We start from the raw sequence: 14592 nt of genomic DNA on the forward strand, positions 1-14592 counted from the left end.
CTCACAGTGCCACTGGTAAATGGTTAACTGACCATGGTATTACTGTGCTCAATTGGCCTGCCAACTCTCCTGACCTGAACCCCATAGAGAATCTGTGGGATATTGTGAAGAGAAAGTTGAGAGACGCAAGACCCAACACTCTGGATGAGCTTAAGGCCGCTATCGAAGCATCCTGGGCCTCCATAACACCTCAGCAGTGCCACCATTGCCTCCATGCCACGCCGCATTGAAGCAGTCATTTCTGCAAAAGGATTCCCGACCAAGTATTGAGTGCATAACTGAACATAATTATTTGAAGGTTGACTTTTTTTGTATTAAAAACACTTTTCTTTTATTGGTCGGATGAAACATGCTAATTTTTTGAGATAGGAATTTTGGGTTTTCATGAGCTGTATGCCAAAATCATCAATATTAAAACAATAAAAGGCTAGAACTACTTTCAAATGTGTGTACTTAATCTAAAATATATGAAAGTCTAATGTTTATCAGTACATTACAGAAAATAATGAACTTTATCACAATATGCCTTTTTCTTTTTGAAAAGGACATGTATACAACACTTTATGCAGTTAAATATTGTTTAAAGCTTATGCAGTTAATAAATAGTTTAAATTGCTAGTCATTAATATTCAGCAATCTGGAAAATAAATACTGCAAATACAGAGTACACAAATTAAAGTAGTATACTGTAAAAAAAAAAAAAACTCAACGTAAAAAATACAGTTATTTGTTGTAATCAGGAAATAGCCTACAGGATGATACTATGAATTAAAATTACAGCAATGCTGCTGTAAATATTACAGTAACCGGCTGGCAACCCTGCTGCCAGTATTTTACTGTAAAATTTACAGCACATTTTTTTACAGTGAAGTTTCATTTCCGAAATCTGCTCACCTTAATTTACCACCACTTTTGTTTAAAACACACAAAATTCAATGTAAACAATCTGGTAAAATATTCTCTCAATACATTAACCTGGAAAAGTGTATTTAAAATTGTACCTGTTGAATGTTGTCAGGAGTACAATTAGTGGCCTCTGTTATCAAAAAGAGGAACAAATTAACACAATTCACAGAACAAGCATAACTTCTCCAACACAATAAAGAACAAAAAACTAAAGAATGTAATACAATACTTTACCCTACCAAACATCAAATCAGAAAAGCTGACCTGCATAAAGGGGACAGCAACAGTACACCACAGAGCAGTGAAAATGGCTGAAGATGTGAGCTCAGGTAACCTGAGAAGGACAGAAGAACTAAACTTAGCTCCACAGCGCCAAATAGTGTCCCAATGGTAGAATTGATCACAACCACTGAAAGCAATAGCAGTCGGAAAACCAATTAGAACATTTCTTTTCAAAGGTGGACAATCAGATTAAAGAAGATACAGTGATAGCCAAAAGTCTCAAATGCATGAAGATAAAAAGCCATCAGTCAAAACCTCGGGGAATATGTTTATGTAGAGCAGCTTACTTCTAGTTAAAGGGATTGATCATCCAAAAGGAAAATTCTGTCCTCATTTACTCATCCTTATGTTGTTCCAAACCTGTATGACTTTCTTTCTTTAGTGGACCATAAAAGAAGGTATTTTGAGAAATATTTGAGCATTTTTGTCTGTACAATGGACTTACTTTATTTTGGAGTTATATATCACTTTAACTGTGTAAAATACAATCTAGAAGTTTGAACAGAAATATAAGACTTTGTAGAGAAGGTCTGGTATCTGAAACCAGAAATAAAGGAAACCACAAAACAGTGGGTCTTACAACAAAACATCACTTGCATTTATTTCCAACACAAAGACAATAAGAACAGAGAAGACAGTCATTCTGTTTGTGCCAAAAGACTTCTTTGTGTAATATATCTCTGTCATCTGTTTGTTTGTTTGCTTGTATCATCCTACACTCTTAAATAAAGGTGCTTTAAAAGGTTCTTCACAGCGATGCCATGCATTGAAGAACCATTTTTGGTTCCACAAAGAACCATCTCTTTCTTACCTTTTTATAATCTGAAGAACCTTCTTTCGCCACAAAGAACCTTTTGTGAAACAGAAAGGTTCTTCAGATACTAAAGGTTCTTTATGGAACCATTTAGACTAAAAAGGTTCTTCTATGGCATCGTGAAGCACCTTCATTTTTAAGAGTGTTCCTGTAGTGAGATACATTTTATTCTTTATAAATTACTGCTCTCAGTAAACTTTCTTTAACACATTTTACTGGTAAACAAAATAGAGAGAGAAAGAGTTCTCCGTTCTATAAAGTTAAATACATCTATAGTCCTAAACAAACAGATTGTGCTTTTGGCACAAACAAAACAACATTGCTTTTGGCAAAAGCTTTCATGAATGACAGAACAAGACTAATTTGAAGATATAAACAAAGAACTTGATACAAATTTACACAATCATTGTAGACATAAACACATTTATGCAAAGCAGTCAACTCCTTTTTGGCACAAAGTCTGTATACTTTTTCATTTTCTGCTTTATGTTAAGACTTTAAAATGCAAAAATAAACTGTATTGGTAGTTTTACATGTCAATCAAAGAGCCCCTTCCAAGAAGTGCACAGTTCTTGGCCTGGATAAGTAGAAAAGTCAAAAGTCTGGCTTACCTATTTAAAACTTGACGTTATCATTTTGAGAACCATATCAACTAAAGGTTCTCAGTTTATCACTGTTTCACTCATTTCGCTGTCACCAAGGAGCAAAGAAGTTAGAACTGAACTACATGAGTCACAATTTCTACAGATCCACAGATGTTTTGCCAAATGCAGGTGTATATTCTATAAACTTGATTGAATAAAACTGGATGAATCTGCCGAGGCCCCTTTCTCCTCATTGGCAACTGATAATGGTTTCACTTCCCAGCGGGACGGTGTACTTTGTCTGCAATCGTTTGACTGAGTGCCAAAACCGACAAACTTGCCAAACGGGGTCAGCAATTGCTGTCCTTGACCCTGGAGCACCGAAGGAACACCCTGATGAACTGCCGTCATTTGATTCAAATAGAACGACTGTTATGGATATATGCAGAACTTCTTCCCCTGCAGCTGAACTTCTAAAAAAGTTTCCTAAGGCTAGTGCAAGGAATTTAGTTTCTTATCTTTTTCAAATGATAGAATGTTCCAGCATTGCCCCATAATCTGTTGTTCAGCACACAGAATTATCTCCAAAACCCTTCAGGGTTTGTTCATCAAATCTATGTAAAGTGATTTCAGTTGTATTTTAAACTGCTAGTTTGTGTAAATCCGTGCAACAGCATTTTTTTCCAGTGATACTAACAGTGACCTGAGAGGAGTCACGTCTGTGCACATGGAGTTGGATACTGATTTCCTAGTAGAATTGTACTGAAAAGCTTCCTGATCACTATAAACACATGATTTACCCAACCCTGTTAAATGTCCCAAAGGTTATTTTTCGTCAAGGTAGATATACATTTCAAATACTGCAACGTGCATGTTTTTACTTACCCGAATCACACACTTTGTATCTTAAGTTTGACTATAAGTAATGTCTTAAAGTAGTAGTTCACTTTCAGAACAAAACTGTACAGATAATGTACTCACCCCCTTGTCATCCAAGATGTTCATGTTTTTCTTCAGTTGTAAGGAAATTATGTTTTTTTGAGGAAAAAATTTCAGGATTTCTCTCCATATAATAGACTTCTATGATGCCCCCGAATTTGAACTTTAAAAATGCAGCTTCAAATAGCTCTAAACGATCACAGCCGAGGAAAGAAGGGTCTTATCTAGCAAAATTATAGGTTATTTTCTTTTTAAAAAAAATTACAATTTATATACTTTTTAACCTCAAATGCTTGTCTTGTCTAGCTCTGTGTGTACTCTGTGTAGAGATTAAAAAGTATATAAATTGTAAATGTTTTTAGAAAATAACCAATCATTTCACTCTAAGGCCCTTCTTCCTCAGCATTTAGAGCCCTTTGAAGCTCAAACTCGGGGGCACCATATAAGCCCATTATATGAAGAAATCCTGAATTTTTTCCCCCCAAAAACATAATTTCTTTACGACTGAAGAAAGTAAGACATGAACATCTTGGACGACAAGGGGCTGAGTACATAATCTGTACATTTTCGTTCTGAAAGTGAACTACTCCATTAACCAGCAAGTCATTTGGAGTTCTTAAATATACGCTCCTGCTTAAAGTTTGAAAATTCTTTGTTTTTCCAGCATTTTTGTGTATTTGAACCCTTTTCAACGACTGTATGATTTTGAAGGACTCATATGCAACTATTACAGAAGGTTTAAATGCTCACTGATGTTCCAGAAGGAAAAACAATGCATTGAGAGCCAGGGGTGTACACTTTTGGACAGAGTGGAGATTTTTTTATTTAGCCTAAGTATCTTTATTTTATTTTTTAGTACTGCCCTTCAGAAGCTACGGAAGATAGTTACATGTTTCCTACTAGACAAAAAAGTTAAATTTACCCTGATCTTCAAATTCAAAAAGTTTTCACCCCCTGGCTCTTAATGCATTGTTTCTTTCTGAAGCATGAGTAAGCATTTGAACCTTCTGTAATAGTATAAATGCGTATAAATCCCTCAGTTGTCCTCAGTGTGAAAAGATGGACTTCAAAATCAAACAGTCATTGTTGGAAAGGGTTTAAATACACAAAAATGCTGAAAAACCAAAGAATTTGTGGAACCTGAAGGATTTTTTTGCAGGACAAACAAGGGACTCTATCACTAAACAAAAAACACAGCTGTGGATCACTCAGGTAACAACACAGTGTTAAGAATCAAGTTGTCACAACCCTGTCTGTCATTGGTTTCACCCATTGTCTTCCCCTGCCATTCTGTTGTCATTTGGTTTAGCCCTCGTCACCGTCATCTGTTGCACCTGTCCTTGTAATTATTAGTCATCTGTGTCACCTGTGTTTGATAATGAGTTACCCTTTATAAGTCTGTCTTTGAGTTTAGTCTTTTGTCGGTCTTTAACGTTATCTGGATGTGTGTGAAAGCCCTCTGTGTTCCTGCCTGTTCCTGCCTTGTTCATCTTGGAGAATTCTATTAAATTTATTGTTGATTGTTAATCTCGTCTATCGTCTCGTCTCGTCCTGCACACCCGCGTGACAGAAAGACCGACCCAAAAAAAATTCACGGCGTCTTCCCCTGCGTTTATTTTCCGTTTTTTTTGTATCAGTGTTTAGTTTATTTTTTTTTCCCCCGTCATGAATGATCCCGCCGTCCTCATCCTCCTCCTGAAGCAGGGGAACCGCTCTCTCGAGGACCACACCAGAGACTTTATATTCCTCGCCCCGTTTACGCACTACCCGGACAGTTGCCTATGCACGTTCTACCGCGTGGGACTTAATGATAACATCCAGAGGCAGCTGTCCGGGGAGGGTCCTCGAGAGAGCCTCGCCGACTACATCGAGTGGGTGCTGGTGTCCAGCAGAGCTTCGTTGACCGCGAAGGATGACACCAGCCCCACTCCAGACCCAGAACCCAGCCCAACATCACCCCGACAAGCGGAGTTGCAGCCCGAGCCCACCGACGATGGAGAGCCCGAGCCGAGAGCGACAGAGCCAGGGCCGGACCCATCGGACCAGGTGCGAGAGCCGACTGCTACATCCGCGACGGTGGAGTACGACGTGGAGCAAGAGAGGGCTACAGAGAGCCCTGCCCACTGCACCACCACTGGGGGTGAGAATGAGCAACACTCTGGGGACTTAATAGACTTTTCCACAGAACCACTGGCCTGCCTGAACTTCCCACCCACCCGCCCTCTTCTGCCTATGCCTGAGTCTCCGCTGGTCCCGTCCAGCCATCCTGAGTCTCCGCTGGTCCCGTCCAGCCATCCTGAATCTCCGCTATCACCTGTCAGTCCCCCTGCTCACCCTCAGTCATCCACCTGTGCAGTGGGCTCGCCGCGGGACTGCCAGCTTCCATCGGCGTCTCGGCTGGAGGATTCCTCAGCTCCGCCTCCAGCCTCCGAGTCCTGGACTCCGCCTCGGCCCTTCGACCCCACGGTTCCACCACGGCTCTCGACGCCCTCCTCTCCACCGTCGCCCGTCGATCCACCAGCTCCACCGGGCTCCATCGTCTTTCCGGCTCCGCCCTGGTCAGTCGTCACCCCATCGGCTCCTCAGGACTCTGCTCCTCCGGCTGTGCCTCGTCGCGCCGTCCCACCGGCTCCTTGGGACTCCTCCTTCCTGCGGGCACAGCCTCCATCCTCTGTCGCTCCGGCTCCGCCGCGGATCTCCGGGACTCCGCCTCCGCCTCGGGCGCCAGAGCCTGTTCCACCTTGGCCCTCCGGATCCTCGGCGTCACCCCGGATCATCGGCTCTCCGTCTCCGCCTCGGGCTCCTCCGCCATCTGCTCCACCTCTGTCGGTCGGCCCCATGGAGTCGGCACGCCTTCCTCCACCATGGTTCCTCCCTCCGTCGGCTCCACAGTGGGCCGTCATCATGGCTGTGGTCTGGGTCAGTTCCTCCTGCTTCAGGTCCCTCCTGTTTCCTCCCTGGCTCCTCCCACCTTCGTCGCCCCCCTGGACTCTCATGACTTTGTTTGTTGTCCCCCTCCAGGGGTACCGTCCTCCGCCCAAGCCTCCTCCCTTATGTACTCTGTTTTTTCCGCCCCTCTCGTTTTTTCCACGGCGCGAGGACGCGCCTTTCCGGAGGGGGGCGTGATGTCACAACCCTGTCTGTCATTGGTTTCACCCATTGTCTTCCCCTGCCATTCTGTTGTCATTTGGTTTAGCCCTCGTCACCGTCATCTGTTGCACCTGTCCTTGTAATTATTAGTCATCTGTGTCACCTGTGTTTGATAATGAGTTACCCTTTATAAGTCTGTCTTTGAGTTTAGTCTTTTGTCGGTCTTTAACGTTATCTGGATGTGTGTGAAAGCCCTCTGTGTTCCTGCCTGTTCCTGCCTTGTTCATCTTGGAGAATTCTATTAAATTTATTGTTGATTGTTAATCTCGTCTATCGTCTCGTCTCGTCCTGCACACCCGCGTGACACAAGTGAATGTAAACTTTTGTACCGGGTCATTTTAATAAACTCAACTATTATTTTCTTATGTGAACTACACGTACACATCTTTTATGTGAAAAATCTTATTCAGGTCAGTACTAAATAAACAATAACATGCATTTTGTCTGATCCCTCTTATTTAGGTTAAATAATTAACATTTTGCAGATTCTGAAATGTGGATGTAAACTTTTGATCTTAACTAGTCCTCAAAAAGTAGTCAAGTGACCAGTATGTTAAGCTTGACCTAAATAAACACTTAACCAGTATAGATTTAGAAGCAACATTGATCTGAAAACATCATGTTTGCTTCTCACTCAAGAAGAAACTTGCAGAACCTTGATAAACCTAACCTTGAGCTCTATCACAATACTCTGACCAGAACAGTGAGCATGCTAGAAATGTTTAACGCAAGGCCACCAGCTTATGAAATAGTCCTGGGTATTATTTACGTGAACTGACAATCCCAAGACGATAAGCAGCATCATATCCAGTAAACACCATGAGTCAGTGTGAAACCTTTGTGATGAGCTGGATCAGAGGTTCGACTCATGTCTGACCCGCTGCCATTTTTGTTTCGAGTTAGTCACAGTCTTTTTGTCCCTTTTGTTTTTTGCCTATTCCAAAACACATCAGACCCTCTAATCAGCCATTGTTCTTTTTCAAGGCTGATGCGCATGTGTATATGATAAAAGTGAGACAGAAGAACTGTGTCAAGGGAACTTTAAAGAAACAAGATGGAAATTATTGATTCAAAAGTCTCAGAATCCAAAAATCCACTGCATAGCTCTATAAACCATACAGTTCAACAAACCGAGGTAAAACATCACTGAGCTCTAAAATCCTGACAACCCATGTCGAAAAATGACTGATTCTTGTTCTTATCCCTCATTCCTCTCGTTCTTTCTTATCCCTTGCTTCTCTCAACTCTGGCTGCATTCTCTCCCAGAGCCCCAGAGGACAGCTTATCCAAGTCACAAACATTAAGCAAACATGTGCCGCATCTGGTAATGAAAAAGCAGAGAGACAGAAACAGAGAAAGAGAGAGAGAGAGAGAGAGAGAGAGAGAGAAAGTGACAGGGATCAGGGAGAGTCTCTCTTCTGCTGACTGGAGCGTATATAAGACAGTACATCGTCTCTGTCGTCAGTGTCGCTGAGCTCACTGTTACAGCAACTGAAGCATTTCTCATTCAGCATGCAGGATCACAATCACAGAGGGGCTCTTCTAGCCTGGAGCCTGGTGTTTTTGGTGCTTGTCCAACAGGTAATTATGATATTTTAATATTTTAAAAATGAATTTGTTCACAGCTTCCCAAACTGTTGACTTTTGTTTTATTTATATTACTGTTACATGTTACTCCAGTGGATTTTTTTTTAAATACTTCAGATCACTAAAATATTAGCTTAATATTTTTAATATAATAATATAAGATAACCAATACTATTAAAATAATGAACTGTATATGTGACCCTGGACCACAAAACCAGTCATAAGGGTCAGTTTTTTGAAATTGAGATTTATACATCACCTGAAAGATGAATAAATATGTTAGGATAGGACAATATTTGGCTTAAATGTTTGAAAATCTGGCATATGACAGTGCCAAAAAATCTAAATATTGAGAAAATCGCTTGTAAAGTTGTCCAAATTAAGTTCTTAGCAATGCATATTTCTAATCAAAAATTAAGTTTTGACATTTACAGTTTTCGCTATTGCAACAAATATCCTTAAGACTGGTTTTGTGGTCCAGGGTCACAAATGTGGTTTATAATATTGTTTTTTGTAATTATTGTTTAAAGGTACAAATATTTAGTTTTAGTTTTAGGTGTATTTATTACTTTACAAATAACATATTATGAACCTAATAGTCAAACTTGTGAAACATAACCACATAAACTATGCAGAAATGTTATCTATTTCATTAAACGGATATTACTTATACAATATTACATGAGCTGATTTACACATTGTGTATTTTAGGTGACCTGCACTCCTGCACCAAAATCAGACACACCTTCAACTTCTGTGCAGGAAGTTCAAAGGTCACTGAAGCGAACAGCTCGAATGACCCCGTTATGGAGAATCATGGGTACTAAACCTCACGGCGCCTACTGCCAGAACAACTATGAGTGCTCGACAGGAATATGCAGGTCATTGCATGCATTTTCTATCCTGCTGACAGTATTTCAAACATATTTTTAAAAAAGGTCCTGATTCTTCATTTTACATTTGCTCCACAGGAAAGGCCACTGTTCCTACAGCCAATCAATTAATTCCTAAACCAAAGACTCCGTCCTTCTCCGATCTGAGGTTTCTACACCATGCATGAAGAAAACTTGATTCAATGAGCAACAGGAGGCAACTGAATGTACAATGCAGTTAATCATCAGTTAGACATACAGTATAGTAAGCCACAAATGAGGCAATAGGTAAAGTTCTGAAGATTGTGCTTATCATGAGGTACATAACATGTGGAGTCTTTTGAGACATAAACCTCATAATCTACCTGTGCAGTGGTATTGCTATATATAAGAAGCATTATTAGTGGAATTTGCATGACTGACATATTTCAGGTGGTGCTGGGAAGGTGATAGAGTATGTGTTTTGGGCCAGTTTCCCTGAACCAGATTAAGTCCTGGATGTCCATAGTGCAGAGTATAGCCTTTGGCACAAACAGCTCATCTCAGGACTAAGCTTAGTCCAAACATGGAAACTGGTCTGTAGTATTAGATCATGTTACTTGCAAGTTATCTATGCAAGTGTAGGCAAACGTGTCTACTAGTGCCTTAGCTCAACTCAAATGTCGTTGAACCAAAGCTAGCCTGGAGAGAAAGGGATAGAGAAAGTGCAAAGGTTGCCATTATTGATCGTGCCTAGATATTATTAACAATTTGCCTCCGTCCTCTGCCTTTATCTGTATGCTCATGTTTGTTTTTTTTGTTTGTTTGTTTTTTTTATTTAAGACTCATTTATCTATCACTATTTATGTTGTTATATACAAGTGTCTCCACCTCATCTCACAAATCAGGATTTCCAAGCATTGTTTCAATATTGGATTACTTATTTATTTGTTTGTATGACTCACCAGTTCATTTACTGCTCATTTTTTATATATCTGACTATATATCACTACGATTTATACGTTATATTTACTGTACTGTTACTCTATATGTGCATGTCTCATAAGAGTGAACTTTGGGATTCTGAAATAAAAACATGTTCTGAGAAAATTTGGCCAGCTGCTGTTCCAGGAAAAACTTAATTCTAGTGCATTTAAAAATGTTAACATTTATGAATTTTGCCTGAATAGCTGGATGTCAGTCACTGCTTACCGATTTGTCATGCAAGCCTCTGTGGTGTGATCAGGGTTTTTGAGCTGAGACCAGAGACCACGCAGCACACAGCAGCCATTTGGCTGATATGGCAGAAATCAAAGAGGTTAGCCAAGCATGTGCAGTGCAGATTGGGGAATAATGTTCAGAGACATATAAATCAACGATTCTGAAATGTTAATAAACAGAACAAAAGTAAAAAATTGACTTTTCAAATGGCTAGAACTGACATTGCTAGACAGATAGATCAAGCGATATGAAGATCATGACATGGTGAGGTATTGAGGATTTTGAGCAACAGCTCAGCACTCAGCTTCGGTCTGCTGTTCACGCACATTCTGACTGACAAAGAACTTTGGAATTCACAGAACTGTAGTTAAGTACTTGCGATCTGTGTCATTTCTCCTGATCGTTTTAAGTTCTAAACACTAGTAGATGATCCACACCACTCAAACATGACACTATCTGTACAAAAATTGATTGTAATTTTAAGTCAAAAGTTTAAAGTCACCTTGCAGAATCTGCAAAAGGTTAATTATTTTACCAAAATAAGAGGGATCATACATAAAGCATGTTATTTTTTATTTAGTACTGACCTGAATAAGATGTTTCACATAATAGACATTTCCATATAGTCCACAAGAGAAAATAATAGTTGGATTTATAATCCTGACCTCGTTCTAAAGTTTACACACTGGGTTGTATACCTGAATGATCCACTGATTAGAGGATGTTTTTTTGTTTAGTGATAGTTGTTCATGAATCCCTTTTTTGTCCTGAACAGTTAAACTGCCTGCTGTTTTTCAGAAAAAAATCCTTTAGGTCCGACAAATTCTGTGGTTTTTCAGCATTCTTGTGTATTTGAACCCTTTCCTACAATGACTTTACGATTTTGAGATCCATTTAAGGACAACTGAGGGACTAATATGCAACTATTACAGAAGGTTTGAATGCTCATTGATGCTTCAGAAGGAAACACAATGGATTATGAGCTGGGGGTTGAAAACCTTTTGAATTTCAGTGTAGATTTGAAGATCAGGGTAAATTGCACTTATTTTGTCTTCTGGAAAACATGCAAGTATCTTCTGTAGCTTCTTTTTTTTAAAAATTAGAATATGCAAGATGTACATAAATTGGGATCACAAACAAATAAACAAACAAACAAAAAAAACAGACAGGCAAAACAAAACCAATACAGTCAGGAACTGACAGATGCGTGCGTGTGTGCATGTGTGCATGTAAAGGTAACTGGGTGGACATGTCACAGTACATACATTGGAAAACAAGAGATAGAGGGAAAGGAAAGGAAGATATATATATATGCAAATAAACATATATACATAAACATGTATAAGTCAATATATGAAAACAAATAACATAGATATAAATAAAACATAGATATAAAGAAATCAGTCAGTGGTAAGGAGTTTGGGGAACCACAACTACTACTACAATCTCTACTACTACAATAACTGCTACTGCAACAACCACAACTACTACTACAATCTCTATTACTACGATAACTGCTACTACTACTACATCAGCAACTTGATTAATGACAATGGTATAAATACTTGGTAGTGATGATAATAAGATAACAGGAGGACAAATCAGAACAGTAATGATAGCAAAAGTATAAGTAATAATATTAATGATAGTAATAAAGAGGTGAGGGGGGGGGGGTTGGGAAATCAGGAAGAGGACCAATAATAATAATAATAATAATTAGAAGAAAAGGAAAGAGCAGAAAAAAGAGGAAATAGAAAAAAGGAACAAACAGTAGAAAAAATAAGTAGAAGAGGAGGAAGGGAAGAGGAGAAAAAACAATAGAGAAATAGGGCGCAAAGGAAAATAATAATAATAATAATAATAATAAAAGTAAAAACCAAAAACAATATTACAATAATAATAATAATAATAATAGTAGTAGTAGTAGTAATAAGATTGAAAGAGGTAAACAGTGATAATTATAATATACTCATATTGATAATAATAATAAAACAACAACATTAATAATTATATGAGGAGGTGGAAGTTATATGATCAGCCTTGAAGTGCACAGTGTGTGTCAGTTGCTTTGTGATGCATTAAAAAGGTATGACGTTCAGCATGGATCAATCCAGTGCAATGCCCAGGCTGCCATGCCCACCTCGCCCTTACCCTGTGAATGAAGTTTATTTTTTTATTTTTATATATATATATGTGTTTCCGCCTCCCTCCTAATTCCCTCTTTCAATCTGTCCTTTCTTCCCTCTTTTCCTCCCCTCTCTTCCCCCCTTTTGATCGAATCTGTTTTTTATTTAAATTTTTTTTTTTTTTTTTTTTAATATTCCAAATTGGGGTGTATTTACATGGTATGAGTGGGGAATTTGTGATCTGATGGAACTTCCACCAGGCTGTCAGAGTTGCTTCTATTGTTGGTGTTTTAAAACAGTGATGTTTTTTGATTGTTTGACTGTGAAAAGGTAATTCTGAAATGTTAATGTCTTTGCAGATTGATTGTTCAATATCTTGCCATGTGTATTCTGATGAGTTAGGTTGAATCCATTTGTATATGTTTTGGAGTTGATTTGCCAGAAAATAATTGTAAAAATGTGGTGCTTCTAATCCACCTTGTGATTTTGGTTTCTGTAGGGTTGTTCATTTAATTCTTGGGGTCTTGTTTTTCCAGTAGAATTTTGTGATAATTGAATCTAGAGATTTGAACCAGATACGAGTGGGCTGTGTTGGAATCATTGAAAATAAGTAGTTTATTTTTGGGAGTATAGACATTTTTGTTACTGATATTCTGCCCATGATTGATAATGGTAATTTCATCCAACGTTGAAGATCGTCATCTATTTTTTTAAGTAATGGGGTATAGTTGAGTGCAAACAACTCTGACAGCTTGGCGGAAACATTGATACCCAAATATGTGATGTAATTGGTGCACAAAGGGATTTGGGATGTTTGGGATGTCACATCCACGCTGGTGGAATTTAATGGAAGTATAGCCGATTTATTCCAATTAATTGAGTATTCAGAGATGTTTGAAAAGGTATCCATGAGTTTTATTGTTTCTTGTGATGATTTGGGGGTTTTGTAAGTATAATAATATATCATCAGCGTAAAGACTTATTATATGGTGTATGTTTAATGTTTGAATTCCTTTGATGTACTTGTTTTGACGGATAGCTGCTGCAAGTGGTTCGATGAATATGGTGAATAGAGATGGAGAGAGTGGGCATCCTTGTCTAGTTCCCCGGTGTAGAGTGAAGCTGCGTGATGTTAGTCCGTTAGTAATGACAGTGGCTGAGAGTGATGTGTAGAGAATTTTAATCCAGTTAATAAATGACTCCCCAAAACCAAACCTCTCTAATGTGGAAAACAGGAATTTCCAGTTTACTTTATCAAATGCTTTTTCCGCATCAAGAGTAGCTATGACAGATTTGTTTTTGTTTATTGATGAGTGGTGAATTAGGTTTATGAGTCTGCGTGTATTGTTTGATGCTTGTCTACCTTTAATGAAACCGGTTTGGTCGGGATGGATTATAGTTTACACCCCTGGCTCTTAATGCATTGTTTTTCCTTCTGAAACATCAGTGAGCATTTGAACCTTGTGTAATAGTTGCATATGGGTCCCTCAGTTGTCCTCAGTGTGAAAAGATGGTTCTCAAAATCATACAGTCATTGTTGGAAAGGGTTCAAACACACAAAAATGCTGAAAAACCAAAGAATTTGTGGAACTTGAAGGATTTTTCTGAAGAACAACAGGCAGTTCAACTGTTCAGGACAAACAAGGGATTCATGAACAACTATCACTAAACAAAAAAACATCCTCTAATCAGTGGATCATTCAGGTATACAACCCAGTGTGTAAACTTTAGAAACTAGGGACTCGTGAACAACTATCACTAAAAAAAAAAAAGTTCTGTAGATAGATTATATTTTAATGTATTTTTACTTTTTACCACAAACCACATTACTTTGGCAACCACAGCTGCAAGGATTTTTAAAATAAAAAATGAAGGCAAACGTCCCAACATAATTATTACTTTCCAGTAATAAGGTATATCTTAAATAAGAATATATTAGGTATACACATCAGCATAACAAGTCAAGATTAGCTGGGACAGTGCAATGATAAGCCAAAAATGTCTAAATGTCCAAAATTATTTGGATACAAATCACTGTTCAGAAGTAGGTGAAGATGAGAGGAAGGAGGGGTGAAATTCTCAGATGAAGGGAGCAGACAAAACAAAAACAGACAATTATACCTGAAACTCAG

At 38.6% G+C, this 14592-nt stretch overlaps 1 protein-coding gene across 1 annotated transcript; it reads left to right on the forward strand.

Moving 5' to 3' along the window:
• The first annotated feature begins 8131 nt into the window (after window positions 1-8131).
• leap2 (liver-expressed antimicrobial peptide 2) lies at window positions 8132-10227 on the forward strand. Its single transcript, XM_073836985.1, has 3 exons — window positions 8132-8256; window positions 8974-9143; window positions 9234-10227. The coding sequence occupies exons 1-3, from the start codon at window positions 8188-8190 to the stop codon at window positions 9271-9273; spliced, it is 279 nt and encodes a 92-aa protein (XP_073693086.1). The 5' UTR covers window positions 8132-8187; the 3' UTR covers window positions 9274-10227.
• The last annotated feature ends 4365 nt before the right edge of the window (window positions 10228-14592 follow it).

This window comes from Garra rufa, chromosome 3, assembly GCF_049309525.1.
Source record: "Garra rufa chromosome 3, GarRuf1.0, whole genome shotgun sequence".
Classification (NCBI taxonomy): domain Eukaryota; kingdom Metazoa; phylum Chordata; class Actinopteri; order Cypriniformes; family Cyprinidae; genus Garra; species Garra rufa.